The sequence below is a fragment of the Octopus bimaculoides genome, chromosome 11 (genome assembly GCF_046866305.1).
Source record: "Octopus bimaculoides isolate indiv1 chromosome 11, ASM4686630v1, whole genome shotgun sequence".
Lineage (NCBI taxonomy): Eukaryota > Metazoa > Mollusca > Cephalopoda > Octopoda > Octopodidae > Octopus > Octopus bimaculoides.
The window spans coordinates 18,311,063-18,328,279 of record NC_142938.1 but is presented as its reverse complement, the minus strand read 5'-3'; the positions used below and the strand labels follow the sequence as shown (position 1 = coordinate 18,328,279).

The following is a 17,217-nucleotide window of genomic DNA, read 5'->3' as shown; positions in this document are numbered from 1 at the left end:
TAGGAACCTTTTGCGGAACCCTAGGATTCCGGGGAACCTCAGTTGAGAAACGCTGCCCTAACCACTGAGCCAAATGCCTCCACTGGAGGTGAATTTAGACAAGGAGTATTTCATAACAGAAAACTTATGTCTAGAAATGGAGTCATTGTATTGCTGGGTGTTTTACTTGTGTTGTTCAGAATGTTCAGTTTTAGTAGAAAGTTATTTTCTAGGTCCCCTTTCAATTTCTATGACAATACACATACACACACACACACATACACATACACAGTATAGATACTGATATGACTGATACATTAGTTTAGGTAGATAGGTAGATAATTAAGTATGTAGGTAGGAAAGAAGGAAGGTATGTAGATAGGTATGTCATGTAAATAAATAAACAGACAGATATCAATTTGATGGATTCCATACGATAATCTATTCTGTTTAGTTAGTCAAGCATGATACTTAGCAGAAAATGATAAATTTTTTTGGTCATTATGCGATAATGTATATATTTACACTAACACACAAAGAATGTGTTAGTGGATGTGGATGTGTGTGCGTATGTGTGATGTGGATGTGTGGTGGTGGTGGTGTGTGTGTTTGGGTATGTGTGTGTGTGTGGTCTGATCAATAAGTATCCGGACTGTTGCCATAGTAACGAAGCTAAAACATGCAGAGTGAAGCCACTTGGCACAAATTAACCTTAAACTCTGCTGTGCATGCACACTAAGTTTTAATGCTCTAGCTCACTTCTGTTGTTTCCAGCAGTGTTTGGAAGGAACGTGTGTAGCGTGTGATCATAGCATTGACCATGACAGAGAAAGCTGAGCAGAGAATCAGCATCAAATTTTGTCAAAAGCTTGGCAATACCAGCTCTAAAAGCCTACGCAAAGTTTTAAAAAAGATTTCATAGTTCTCAACACAACCAAGGAGATCTTGTGCAATTGAAACCCGAGGGTCTTTTTGGTCGGCTGAAAGCAGTTTTGGCACAAACTTGGCAGACATGCATCTCATACCCAAATCTTCAGTGATAATGGACTGAACTGAACCATAACTAATCTGCACATCTGATAACTCATGGTTGGTGCCATGTAAAAAGCACTTGTGCCAGTGCCACATAAAAGCACCTATGAGGGTGCTGTATAAAAGCACCCAGTACACTCTGTAAAGTAGTTGGTGTTAGGAAGGGCACCCAGCCATAGAAACCATGCCAAAACAGACAGGGAGCCTGGGTGGCTCTTCAGCTGGCTCTTCAGCTGGCCAGCTCTTGTCAACCCATCCTATCCATACCAGCATGTTGTTGGCACTCCGTCGCTTACGACATTGAGGGTTCCAATTGATCCGATCAACGGAACAGCCTGCTCATGAAATTAATGTGCAAGTGGCTGAGCACTCAACAGACACATGTACCCTTAACGTAGTTCTCGGGGATATTCAGCGTGACACAAGTGTGACAAGGCTGACCCTTTGAATTATAGGCACAACAGAAACAGGAAGTAAGAGTGAGAGAAAGTTGTGGTGAAAGAGTACAGCAGGGTTCGCCACCATCCCCTGCCGGAGCCTCGTGGAGTTTTAGGTGTTTTTGCTCAATAAACACTCACAACGCCTGGTCTGGGAATCGAAACTTCGATCCTATGACCGCGAGTCCGCTGCCCTAACCACTACCAGCATGGAAAACAGACGTTAAATGATGGTGATGATGATGCCAATGACAATGATGAAGATGATGATGGTGATGATTGAAGTGGTAAAACTGAGCAAAAAAGAGGGAAACAAAAAAGTAAAAAAAAAAAAAAAGTGTATGTTAAAAATAACTTTCTTGAGAAAACAATAAAGTTATTATTATAGAATTTTATTGCTTTGAAAATGGCAGAGATTGATATTTCTAAATGCGCTGACCTTTTACTGACCAATTATTTAGAGTTATGATGAATAAACAACTTCACAGATGAAAGATTGTCTTTCTCTTTTGCCATTAATAATAGCGCCATCACTTGTCTTGAAACATTAATAAATTAATAGTAATTAGCCATGCATGCTTATACTTGAATTTCAATTGTGTGTCATGTAAAAAAGAAAAACAAAAAATCATTTGAGTTTCTATTCTCTTCTTTTAAAAATACAAAACATGTTCATTTGCTCCCATTCATATTGAACACGTGTTCTCATAAAGATTATACCAACCCCTTCACTCCTCCATAACCCTCCACATGGTTGTGAATTGACAGGGTTGTTAGAGCACCGGACAGAACACCTTGCAGTATTTATTCTGATTCCCCCAAGCTCTAAGTTCAAATCTCACCAAAGTCAACTTTCTCTTTCATCTTTTTTGCGATTGATAAACAAGTACCAACCCACGTTAACGGATTGGCAGAACTGTGAGAATATTGGAATGGAAAAACTTGCAGCATTTGTTCTAGACTTTTGTATCCTGAGTTTAAACCCTACCATAGCCTTCACGGTAGTAGACATTATCTGTCCTATGGTTTAACGTTCCCCACTTTAGATCTTGAGTATTTTTAGCAGAAGGCCACTCTGTTGCAAGCATTCAAGCCAGGCCTCTATTTCAGAATACCCTTCTTCCTCCATCCCACCAGTCTGGAAGGCCCTGAAAAATGTTATGGGAACTGTCTTCCCTCCTGACTATAAGGTTAAAGTAAGCACACATATGCACACACACACACATGCTCACACACAAATACACACATAAATGCACACATACACAAACACACGTGCTTATTCACACATATGCTCGCATGCACATACATGCATATGCACACACACATATGTTCACACAGACATATATACATATGCACACACACACATATGCTTATGCACACATGAAAACCTCATTTACATGCAACCTAAATTAGCCACCACAGGTCCAGTCCTTGTGGTAGTGTCATCGCTTGTGTGCCTCACTGACTATGAGGCATTATCTCTAATTTTGGGATTTTAATGATGTGATTGTTTCATCATCATCATCACCATTGTCGTTTAATGTCCGCTTTCCATGCTAGCATGGGTTGGACGATTTGACTGAGGACTGGTGGACCAGGAGGCGACACCAGGCTCCAATCTGATCTGGCAGAATTTCTACAGCTGGATGCCCTGCCTAACACCAACCACTCTGAGAATGCAGTGGGTGCTTTTACGTGCCACCGGCACGAAGGCCAGTCAGGCGGTACTGGCAACGGCCACGCTCGAAATGGTGTATTTTATGTGCCACCTGCATAGGAGCCAGTCCATCGGCACTGGTAACAATCTTGCTCGAATGTCTTACTGGCAACGGCCACGCTTGAAATGGTGTATTTTACGTGCCACCTGCACAGGAGCCAGTCCATCGGCACTGGCAACGATCTCGCTCGAATGTCTTTATTTATAGAATTATATTATAAGGTAGGTGTGAGAGGCCAGATATGGCCAGTTTGAACATAAGACAGGTAGAATATCTGGGCTAGATATGGCCAGATTAAATGCTAAAGGGTTGAGTAATTAAGAAAACACATCAACCTCACCAATCTAGGATGGCCCACAAAAGTTATAGACATGGTTCTTCTCTCTCTAACTCATAAATCAAATCAAAAACAAGTTTTCAACAAATATAAATATAAATTTATTTATTCCTGTCACTGCACTATGACCATATTAGGCAACCCACCCCCACCAATCCAATTTGGCATTTGATATTCATTAGTTTATTTAATGTTCTAATCATTAGATGTATCATAAATAAATCTTTCACCTACATAACTGTCCAACTGTATAATTAATTTATTCTTAATTCAAGCTGGACCGAACATCCACTATTTCATAGTTGAATAATTAGTAAGTATATAGTTTATCTTAGTTGTAAAAATAATTACTGCAACACTAGGGCTCAGATTGGCAAAATAACCATCCTATAAAAAAGAAATGCATGTGAAAAAAAAAAAGGAAATGAGAAGTTAAGAAAGAATTGACAAGAAATCACACCCAATTTATCCTCAAATCACACCCTATCGTCTTCATAAAATGGAAGGATATTTTGGATGATATAATTTTTTTCTTTTGTTTGTTAAGTCAACAGGGAAGGGAAGTGCTTATGATCTTTTAGATCAACAGTTCCTAACCTTTTTTTCATCTCAGACAATTTTTTCGTGGGGTCCTGGGATATGTAACACACTGCCTAAATATCAATCTTGAAAAATTAAGCTTCTCAAAGCCAGAAAGGAGAAAGCTGATCCGAAGACTACAGATCCAATCCATTACTGGAACTGTAAAAATCTGTAAAACTCTCCAGAAGTTTATCATTTAATTATACATGAGCATGTCTAGATATGCAAGTATATGCATGAGAAGGCATATATAAAACAAAACAAACAAATCTGCACATAGACATACATACATACATACAAAAATACCGTAGTTGATGTTGGAATTCCAATGAAGGAGCCTTGGATCTAGGTTAGAAACCGGCTCTTTCTCTATTGGCAAGAAATCTTGAAATAAAACTGAACAATGACATACATACATACATACATACACACAAACAAAAATACCCTGTTGTTGATGTTGAAATTCCAATGAAGGAACCTTGGGTCTAGGTTAGAAACCAGCTCTTTCTCTATTGGCAAGAAATCTTGAAATAAAACTGAACAATGACATACATACATACATACATACATACACACAAACAAAAATACCCTGTTGTTGATGTTGAAATTCCAATGAAGGAACCTTGGGTCTAGGTTAGAAACCAGCTCTTTCTCTATTGGCAAGAAATCTTGAAATAAAACTGAACAATGACATACATACATACATACATACATACACACAAACAAAAATACCCTGTTGTTGATGTTGAAATTCCAATGAAGGAACCTTGGGTCTAGGTTAGAAACCAGCTCTTTCTCTATTGGCAAGAAATCTTGAAATGAAACTGAATAATGACATACATACATACATACCTAGGACTCACCCATCTTATGTCTTTGTTTGAATTGATTATTGTTTCATTTTTTTTCTAAGGGTGGTGGATGTGGGCAGTTAAAAATTAATTTTGTTAACAAAAGAAGCTGACAGATGTTTTTTTTTTTAATGTGTTGACCTTTCGTTGACCAGTTATTTGCAGTTGTGATGAATAAACAACTTTACAGATTAAAGATTTTTCTCCTCACTTTATAACACCTGTTTTAAAATATTGATAGATTAGGGGTGATAGTAAATACATGATAATACTTGATTTTCATGTTTTATATCATATAAATAATTTCCGTTGGTATTTGTTAGGTTTAACCCTTTCTATGCCAACCCGTCCAAGACCATCTCTGTCTGATTCTATAATTCAAAACCATCTACTATAAATTTACAGAAGAAACTATTTTTTGATATATGTTTTGTACAAGGTGGTGAGCTGGCAGAATCATTAAAAAGCAGGACAAAATGCTTAGCGAAATTTTGTCTTGTCTTTACATTCTAAATTCAAATTCCACCAAGATCGACTTTGCCTTTCATCATTTCGCAGTCAATAACACAAGTACCAGTTGAGTACTGGGGGTGGTGATATAACTGACTTACCCCTCCCCCACAACTTGCTGGCCTTGTGCTAAAATCTGAAACCAGTATATGCTCCATACACTAACTTAATACAGGTACAATGTATTAAGTACCAGACCTATATACCCACTCTACTGACCAGACTAATATACCCACTCTATTGACAGATATATGAGTGCATCTTCTCCCTTTATTTATGGACTCTTAGATCACTCACGTATATATATATATATACATATATATATATATATATATATATATATATATATATATATATATATATATATATATATATATATATATATATATTTATATATTTGATCCTTTATATTGAACACTCAATATTTCATCTACATTCAATACTTTCTTTCATGGTGCCATCCATTTTTATTTTATTTTATTTTATATTATATATTGTATATTATATTATATATTGTATATTCCATATTCTATACCCCACATTGGTTCTGCAGGAATATAAATAAAACATAAAAAACAGACAGTGTGGGAACTCTTTTAAACAAAATAATATATATATATATATATATATATATATATTATAATAATATTAAGGATAAAAATCTAAATTTACAGGTAAAATCTCAATTAAATTCAATTTATCAAAATATACAGTATACTGTAGCACAATTTGCTAGGAACAGCAGTCAAATCGCCTTCAAATCACACCTTACAGTCTTAAATAACAGGACAGATGAGCTATTGTAGTCCCACATACATGTAAAAAGGGCAGAATGATCATGGCTGAAATGCCCTTGTTTATAAGTCTACTCAGTCAGATCTAACTGAGCACTTAACAACTACCACCACCACCACCACCACTACTATTGCTATTACAACTGCTGCTGCTGCCTCTACTGCTGCTGCACTGGCACTGTTGCTACTGTTGTTGCTGTTGTTACTGTTGGTGCAGTTGCTGCTACTACTACTACTACTACTACTACTACTACCACTACTACTACTACTGCTACCACAACCACCACCATTCACCAATGATGTGGGAGTAGATGTTTTTTTTTTTTTTTCTAATACTGGTAAACATAATTAATAATGTAGTTGAATAATTATTGAAGGCATAATTAATGATTAGGATAGTAAACAGCTAGCAACTATTGAAAGCTTGAAGGGTAGAGCGCTAAGCCTTGCTACATACAGCCCACTGGCTGGAAGAAGAAAAAAAGTACGAAAGAATATTAAATCAAGTATGCATTTGTTAAAGACCAACCTTTTTTGTAAATGAACAAGTTTCTTGCTGCAGAAGAGAGCCGTGTTCATGACCTTGAAAGGTCTTCATAAACTGTTGACATTGACACACTGATGTGGCAGATATTTAGCGCCAAACAACTGTGTGTGTATATGTGTGTGACAGAGGGAGAGAGAAAGAGGGAGAGAGAGAGAGAGGGAGAGAGAGAGTGTGTGTGTATGTGTGTATACATGTGTGTATATCACTAAAAGGTGGAGGCGCAATGGCCCAGTGGTTTGGGCAGCGGACTCGCGGTCATAGGATCACGGTTTCGATTCCCAGACCGGGCGTTGTGAGTGTTTATTGAGCGAAAACACCTAAAGATCCATGAGGCTCCGGTAGGGGATGGTGGCAAACCCTGCTCTACTCTTTCGCCACAACTTTCTCTCACTCTTACTTCCCGTTTTTGTTGTGCCTGTAATTCAAAGGGCCAGCCTTGTCACGCTGAATATCCCCGAGAACTACGTTAAGGGTACACGTGTCTGTTGAGTGCTCAGCCACTTGCACATTAATTTCATGAGCAGGCTGTTCCGTTGATCGGATCAACTGGAACCCTCGTCGTCGTAAGTGACAGAGTGCCAACATATCACTAAAAGGCTCAAAAGTGGTGTGTTCTTGAGAAAAACTGACATGATTTTCAAAATCTACATCTCAAAGAAAAGGTTTTCAATAAATATTAATCAAAAAATATAATTTACTACAAGGAAAAACTCAACTTTCAGATTGCCAAATCTACTTCTCTCTATGTGTCCTATTAAATTAGGCGGTGGCTTAGCAATGTATCACCAACAAGGAAAACTATAATTGTCATTAAGATACATTGCTAAACCACTGCCTAATTTAATTATTTGTATTCACGTTAGTGATTCGCTAAATCATCCATAGATTTCTATGGAGTAGATATATATATACTGGTGGCGATCTTGTCTGGAATCTGGCAAGCTGTAACCAACTCTACCATCGGCAGTACAGGGATATCATGACTGCCAGTTTTACCATTTACAGTCACTGTCAGTATGTATGTATACAATTATGTACATTGACTGCAGCATCAGAGCACTCTAGCTCTTATTTCTAGCATATATACATATATATATATATATATGTATATATATGTATAGATTGTTTGAAGTGATGTACAGATATTGTATATTAAGAAAAAGGAGGCAGTCAGAATTTTTGGATAATTCTTTATTAGCACTTTCATTCATTTAACTGAACTCTTCAAGATAAAACCAAGATAATAAAACAGAAAAGTTTCTTCTTTTATATGAACTGAACAGAAATTTTGTTGTTTGAAGAAAGTTCCTCTTTCTCACTTGTTCTGTTCCCTATCTTCCTCTCTTTCTCCCATTCTCCAAAAAACTAAATCTTTCTTTGATTCATATAAAAGACGAAGAAACTTTCTGTGATATTATCTTGGTTAAATGAACAAAAGCGCTGATAGAGAATTATCCAAAATTCTGACTGCCCCCTTCTTTTAAATATACATATTAAGTTAGATAATTTAGGAGTTAGTTATAGGATTACTTATAGAATTATTAATTTACTGATACTGTTTTTGTACATAGAATAAATGTGGTTTCTTTGTTGTAGTTTAATTAATAATGTTAGGGTTTAAATCTTCCTAGAATTAAGATTAAATGAATGTGGTGATATCTAAGGTATGTTTGTTCCCAAAAAACACTTCTTTTAGTGTTGTTGACACCACCAGGTTGAATGGTACTGCCCAGGTGTCGAAACCATAGTGATATTCGTGTGGCAGCTGATGATGGAGGTGTGTTGGATTGTTGGTATGGCTGTTATTGTATGTGTGGAATAGTTTTATAAGACATCCATTTGATATATATATATTGGTTTTAAATTTTGGCAAAAGGCCAATAATTTTGGGGGAGAGGGGATAAGTCGATTACATTGACCCCGGTGTTCAACTGGTGCTTATTTTATCGACCCCCAAAGGGATGAAACACTAAGTTGACCCCAGTGGCACTCAAAATGTAAGCTTGGAAGAAATACTGCCAAGCAATTTTTCTGGCACACTAAGGATTCTGCCAGCTCACCTCATATGTGTGTGTGTGTTGTTCACCATTAAAAATATATACTATAAAAATATAAAACAATATAATCTGTTCCTTCATGTATCAGACAACAGAGGGATGGGGTGGGTTGGGGTAGAAAGGGACATGGTGTGGCAAAATAAAACATTTGAGTTGTGTATGTGTGTGCAGTGGGTGGGAGAAGGAACTAATCCTTGATCTGGTAAAGGAGAAAGGTAAGAACAAAGAGAGGGTAAACTAGGTCTTAGTACCTGGCCCTTAATTAATCTGTTGACCCATATTTGCCAGGCGATACAGACTCTTAAGAAAAGCAATGGCATATACACACATACTACATATGCATGCACACACACACACGCACACGCACACACACACACACACACACACAGGCATACGTGCATATGAATATGTACATAGCTTAGCCTGCCAGAATTAGCAGCCACTAGCCCTAACCCTAACCCTAACACACAAAATCACAACTTACTGTCTTAGTAAATGAAGTGCATTGAGTACTAGGGACATTATATCTCTCTCTTTTCTTTTACTTTTACTTGTTTTAGTTATTTGATTGCAGCCATGCTGGAGCACCGCCTTTAGTCGAGAAAATCGACCCCCAGGACTTATTCTTTGCAAGCCTAGTACTTATTCTATCGGTCTCTTTTTGCCGAACCACTAAGTTACGGGGACATAAACACACCAGCATCGGTTGTCAAGCGATGTTGGGGGGACAAACATATACATATATATGACGGGCTTCTTTCAGTTTCCGTCTACCAAATCCACTCACAAAGACAAGATGGTCACAGTTGGAATGCCCTCAATAACAAGTCTACTCTAAGAAGAAAAGAACACACTTGCCATACATAATATACCATATATATATTACCTATGACCCTCAGTTCTTACAGGGGACTCTGTAAATGGGGAAGGGGGAGAGGAAGGAGGGAGAAGAAGGAGGGAGAGGAAGGAGGGAGGAAGTTACCCTTATTCCAGTGATCTGGTCTGTATGTTTGCAACAAAATGTAACAAAATTGATGTCACTGAAGACATCCAAAGCCCGGGTGAGGGTGTGAAACCAGATAAAAGATGAAGTCTACCATCCAAAGTAGAATGTTTCTAGATCCAGATATGAGTGTGTAAGACAAAGGAAAACATCTGTGTGTGTGTGTGTGTGTGTGTGTGTGTGTGTGTGTGTGTATGTGTGTGTGTGTGTGTGTGTGTGTGTGTGTGTGTGTGTGTGTCTTTGTGAAAAAGATGGATCTGTTTGTGCATGTATATGTGGATCTGAGCAATGAAATATCTGTCTCTATGTGTATGTGTGTTTGTGGGTGCATCCATGTAATGGCATCTGTGTTTTTGTGTATATGTATATGTGTGCATGTGTGAGTTTGTGTGTGTGTGTGTGTGTATGCTTTTATGTGTGAGTATATATATATGTATGTACATATATACACACATACCCCCCCCACACACACACATATATATATATATATATATATAGTTTTAGGGAAAAGAACCAAGGTTCATGAACTCATCGGTGAAAATCCACTGTCACACATATAAAAATTGATTTCATTTTAATTTCTAAAAATTGATTTTAATTGAGTTTTTACCTGTAATTTTGAATTTTTATCCCTAATATTATATATATATAGATAGAAAGACTGATTATGTTACCTGGATACACTCATCGGTTCCTCACACCTGTATGTATGTATGCATGCATCTGCGTTTTTGTATATGTGTGTGTGGGTGTGTGTGTGCATGTGCCTGGATCGTTGGATGGATATATCATTGGATGGATATATATATATATATATATATATATATATATATATATATATATATATATCCATCCAACGATGCAGGCACATGCACACACACACACCCACACACACATACACAAAAACGCAGATGCATGCATACATACATACAGGTGTGAGGAACCGATGAGTGTATCCAGGTAACATAATCAGTCTTTCTGTAAGTGTGTACAAGATGGAAAGTGGGAGCGTAAGGGAAAGAGATGAAAAGAGAGTCAAGGTCGAAGTGAGGCTAAGACAGAGAAGGAAGAAAGAAAGAAAGAAAGAAAGAAAGAAAGAAAGAAAGAAAGAAAGAAAGAAAGAAAGAAAGAAAGAAAGAAAGAAAGAAAGAAAGACAAGATTCTCTGTTTGCTCACGTCCATCCCTCCTCACACTACTGTATCACATAGCAACAGAATAGCAACACCAACATAACTACAGCCTCAGCTACCAGCCACCACCACCACCGCCGCCGCCGCCACCATCTCTACCAATATCTCCATCACCAACAATGACACCAATATCACAGGAAGACACAGCGTAAACAACAAACAGCAACACTTCAGAAACTGTGTCACCAACATCATCATCATCATCATCATCACAAGAGTCATTACCAACATCACCATTATCATCATTACGACCTTTACTAGGGACATCATCGTCATCATCATCGTCATCATCATCGTCATCAATACTACCGTCACTACAGTCATCATTCTCCGCCCGCCCTGGAGTCATCACCATCATCATGATAATCATCAATGTCTTCTTCGCCACCATCATTATCATTATCATCATCCCAATGATCCATTAATTACTCTCATTATTACTTTATCTCCACCACTATAGGCATCATCATCATGGCCAGTAGGCTCATCACAAGGGCCCACCTACCTCTTACCTCCTACCATTAAGGCGGCGAAATGGCAGAATCGTTAGCACACCTGACGAAATACTTAGCGGTATTTCGTCTGCGGCTACATTCTGAGTTCAAATTCTGCCGAGGTCGACTTTGCCTTTCATCCTTTCGGGGTCAATTAAATAAGTAACAGTTACGCACTGGGGATCGATGTAATTGACTTAATCCCTTTGTCTGTCCTTGTTTGTACCCTCTATGTTTAGCCCCTTGTGGGCAATAAAGAAATAAGGGCCCTCCTACCATCATCAGGATGCCACAGCCATCACCACTCCCATCATCAGCATCATCATCATTTAACGTTTGTTTTCCATGCTGGCATGGGTTGGACGGTTTCACCAGAGCTGGCAAGCAGGAGAGCTGTACCAGGCTTCAGTCTGATTTGGCACGGTGTCTATGGCTGGACGCTCTTCTTGACACTAACTACTTTACAGAGTGTACTGGGTGCTTTTAGGTGGCACCAGCACAAGTGCTTTTTCATGGCACCAGCATAGGACTCTTGCAGAAGGAGCGACCTTAACACTTCTGCTGTGAAGTAGGGGATCTTCTTGAGTACAGCAAGGTATTACTTAATGTCCTCTTTTCCATACTTGCATGGATTGAATAGAATTTACTAAGCATCACCATTACTGTCATCATCATCATCCCCTCCATCATCATCATCACCACCACTACCCTCATCATCATCACCTCCACCACTATCATCATCATCATCCTCATCCCTACCACCACCATCGTCATCACTACTACCACCATCATCACTACCACCACCATCATCATCACCACTACTACAGGCGAAGGTAAAGAAAACGCACACCAGGTGTTTAGGGTTGGGGTTAGGGTTTAGGGTTAGGGCTTAGGGTTAGGGCTTAGAGTTAGGGTTATGGGTTATGGCTTAGGGTTAGGGTTACGCCGAAAACGGGCAGTGTGCGTATTCTTTACCTCCGCCACTACTACCATCATCATCTTAACTATAATTTCTATATCAACATTCTCAACAATGACATAATCCACATGAACATCGCCATCAACAATAACAGCAACAATAACCAAAACATGTAAAAAGTGTTTTTTTTAAATATTCTTGTTCATTTTTGTTACTTTTTTGTTTTCTTTTTCTTTTACTTTTAATGTCGTTAAGCAAAGATCACGATGCAGTTTCAATTCTAGGTTGAAGCAGCAATCTTCAGCTCATTTCAGTGTAATTTACACCACTGATGATTTGTTAAAGACATAAACGCCACAGAATCCCATTTCCCTTCCACAGAACGATGAACGGGCGGACAGACAGACAGACAGACAGTTAGACAGACTGATAGACAGGCAGTTAGACAGACTAATAGATAGACTAATAGATAGACAGACAGACTGATAGATTGATAGACAGTTAGACTAACAGGTAGTTGATAGAGAGATAGACAGACAGACAGCTAGTAAGATAGATAGATAGATAGATAACTTGGTTTTGTGTCAGTATAATTTATTACATGAACAACAATTGCAGCAACAGCACCAACAACTACAGTGACAATAAACAACAATAACTGGGTCACATTGAATAATGTAGTCTTAAATATACATAAATAGCTCGGAGGAAAAAATAAAAACGGATATGGAACACATTTCATCATAGGCCTGCTTTCGCGTAATGTCCGAAGCAAAGCAATAATATCAACTAAAATATAAACAAGTAGGACAATTGAATGAAATACCTGCAATTTTCACTCCTAAAATTCCACATCCTAATACGGCTACTTTCATGGTAAAGTCGCAAAAATATTATAGTGAAAAGTTTTGTTTTTTGTTTTACTAACAGTAATAAAAATTCTTTCACGTCGACAGTAACAACTACAGTAATAATAAAATCAATAACAAAAATGAACGACAAACTTAATGATACAGAGAAAGAAAACAAAAATAAAACTAATTAAACAATGGTACTTATTTCTAATAACAACCAAGCACTGACGGTTACTTCGTGCGCTTTGAATCCGGCTTCTAATTTATTTTTTTTTAATATTTTATATAAATGTAAAATTAATTTTAAAAGTTAGAAAAATTTGTTTCTTTTATTTTAATATGAAAATCTCCATCAAATTTATATGTAAAAATACCAATTTCAAATTACTTCGGTAAATGAAAACAAAAAACGTGTTAAATGACAGACGATGTAACCGTTCGTTGTTGCTAAGCAGGGAATTTGTTTGGTAACCATGTTAACGCTTTCAAAATCTTGCAAGCGAACAGAGCTAGCAGTCTAAAGTAACGTACATATATATATATTACGTATATATATATATATATATATATATATATATATATATATATACACACGTATATATGTATGTATGTATATATGCTTTTGATATCACCAAGGAAAACAGAACATGTATCAAATATGTACAGGTGTTGTTGTTAGCTGACTGACCCTGTTATAAATTTGTGGTCTTGGGTCAATGTGACAAATTATTGCTTCTAATGTAATTGTCCTTGTAGCAAATGAAGAAGCTCTTGTTTCTGTATATATATATATATATATATATATATATATATATATATATATATATATATATATATAAAATATATATATATATATATTTTATCTATAAAGCTCAATTTAATTTTAATTTTTTATAAATTGATTTTAATTGAGTTTTTACCTGTAATTTTGGATTTTGTCCCTAATATTATTATATATATATATATATATATATACAGAAGCCATGATAGATCGTTGACCAAACACCATTCAATATATATATATCATCATCATCATCGTTTAACGTCCGCTTTCCATGCTAGCATGGGTTGGACGATTTGACTGAGGACTGGTGAAACCGGATGGCAACACCAGGCTCCAATCTAATTTGGCAGAGTTTCTACAGCTGGATGCCCTTCCTAACGCCAACCACTCAGAGAGTGTAGTGGGTGCTTTTACGTGTCACCCGCACGAAGGCCAGTCAGGTGGTACTGGCAACGGCCACGCTCGAAATGGTGTCTTTTATGTGCCACCCGCTCAAGAGCCAGTCCAGGGGCACTGGCAACGATCTCGCTCGAAAATCCTACGAAGGCCAGTCAGGCGGTACTGGCAACGGCCACGCGCCCAATATCTTCATATCAGCCTTCACTACTTTCTCCCAAGTCTTCCTGGGTCTACCTCTTCCACAAGTTCTGTCCACTTACAATGGATTATTTTTTAGCTAAATACTTCCTCTGCAGTTGTCTTACTAGAAAGAAGACATCTGTAGTACTCTTCTCTGGCTCAAAACCAAACTACATCTCATCTAGACTAATTCACTTCCGAATTGAGCTACAAACCTCTCTTTAACTTTCACAACCTGATTCAGTAATCTGATGCCTCTGTAAGTACTTCTAAGTAACCTTGTAACAGTTGACTATAATGCTGCCATAGCAGATATATTAAGCTTCTCAGCAGTGATTCCTGGTGAATGAGGGGCTTTACTTGTTTTCATAAGCTTAATTGTTTTACCTATCATACTGCTGTCATCAAGATAGCTGGTCCCTTTGTTGGGTTCATTATTGGGAAGACTCCTTTCTCTCATGCATTCTCCACATTTAGCAAACTTTCATAGCAGCACTTCTTCACCTCCCCCTTTTCAGAATCACTAAGTGCTAGTGTACCATTATTCATCTGTGCTCATTTCTTACCAACAGCATCTAAATTGCAAGACAGTGTATCATATATATATATATATATATATATATATATATATATATATATATATATATATATAAGAAGAAGAAGAGAAAATGGAGATAAGGAAGTTAATAATTGTTTATTATTAACAACAAATTAAATTGGTCGTCTTCACTTCTTACAGCTGTTTCAATTAATACTCAATAATTCAATTACAAATATGTGACATGCGTATAATTTCATCAGAGGAAAAAAGGAAGTACCTTTGGATGTTATATGTGGGCTTGTCAATTCATTTCAGAAGACTTGTTAATGATAAGCAATTATTAACTTCTTTATCTCCATTTTCTTTTCTTCTTCTAAATGGATTATAAACTATATGCTTTATATATACCTATTGTTTTAAAGGAATTTCATTCCCCAAAAGTACTAGGTATTGAACAATATTTCCTTGGATACAACCATCCCTTCTTGAGGTTAGCATATCCTCTAATTAAATTTGTGCGTGTGCGTGTGTGTATACAGTTTATAGATAAGATCCAAATATTCCTTGTATAGAATACACTGAGTAGTGCTCAAGAGATTTAAACTTGAGCAGGTATAGAGGTAAATTTAGGGATAAGTGAATTAGACAGATCAATATATAAAGTATATAAAATAAATGAGATACAAAACATTGTATATATGTATACATATAAAAAGGTCCAACTTACATAGAATACAAATGACATAGAGAATTAAAGGGGTAGAGGTATTACAAACCCAACAGCTGTTTCTTGGGGCTCAGCAGTCCATAATAATGTTTGTAGATGGAATTTTTGAACATGGTGGTCCATAATAATATTTCTTGATTGAATCTACAGTTCTACAAAAATATATCTAGCCATAGAGAAACATTATCTTGCTTAGAAATAGGTGTGAGTTAACTCTTTAGCAGTCAGATTACTCTGTCAAATGTAATGCTTATTTATTCACATTGTTTTGAACTAACCATTCCTTATCTTATAGCTTTGAGAGACCAATGGTGTGATTGTTTATTTCTACAATAACATTTTAAGGTAGATGTGAGAGGATGTATTTGGTCAGTTTGAATGTAAAACAGGTAGAATTTTTGAGTCAGATATGGTCAGTTCGAATGCTAATGGATTACTGACAAGGAGAAATTCTGGCCCTAGAAATATCTACTTCAGTTATTAACTCCATTTCACCCACAAAAGTATGAAAAAGTGGATGTTAAAACAATGATGATGATTTTGTTTTAAAACATACAATCAGAAAAGAAGATTTTTTTTTTAATTTATTCACTGACAGTTTATCTAATCTAAAAATTATTTCAATTCAGAAAAAGAGGTTGTGTTAAAAAATTCAAAGTCTACTCTTAAAAACTGATAATTATTTATTTGAAAAATAATACATGATATAAATTTAGATACCAGGTCATAGAGTCATTATGGGGGAAGCAAGAAAACACATGAATTCACCAGAAATGTAGTTCATTTCTATATAAAAGCTGATACAACCCTTTAGCTTTCAGATTCCTCTGTCAAATGTAATGCTTATCTTTTCAGTGTTTTGAATTAATCATAAATTACCTTGTAGCTTTGAGATTTTGGTGGGGTTAATTATTTATTTTTAGAAGGATATTATAGGGTAAATAGAATGTTTGGGCTGAATGTAGCCAGTTTAAATGCTAAAGAGATAAATGTTGGTTGGTTGGCTGGTTGGCTGGTTGGCTGGCTGGCTGGCTGGTTGTTCCGATCTATGGATCACTTCCTGCACTCATGATGCTTCATCAGGTGGAAGCTTCTGTGAAGGAGTTCTTCACTTCGAGAAGAGAAAAGTGGCTTCAGGCAGTGCAATACAATACCTTCTACTTTGAATGCTAGGCTGCCTTTGTTGTGACCTGGTGAATGAAGCAAATAAGTTACCAAAATATTGCTGAACTTTTGACTCAATACAACGCACACACATGTGCATGCACGCGTGTGCATACA

General features: G+C 36.8%; 1 protein-coding gene across 3 annotated transcripts in view; it reads right to left on the bottom strand.

Annotated features, from left to right (window-relative positions):
• LOC106881385 (uncharacterized) overlaps nucleotides 1-13,698 on the bottom strand; it is a 46,338-nt gene extending 32,640 nt beyond the window's left edge. The window contains exon 1 of one of the 3 annotated variants that reach the window (XM_089359602.1): nucleotides 13,278-13,698. In XM_089359602.1, coding sequence (XP_089215728.1) covers nucleotides 13,278-13,326 — 49 coding nt within the window. In that variant the 5' untranslated portion in view covers nucleotides 13,327-13,698. Of the gene's footprint in view, nucleotides 1-6,769; nucleotides 6,916-13,277 lie in introns of those variants that run through there. The other 2 variants (XM_014931757.3, XM_014931758.3) reach the window with 2 other exon arrangements.
• Nucleotides 13,699-17,217: the final 3,519 nt, after the last annotated feature.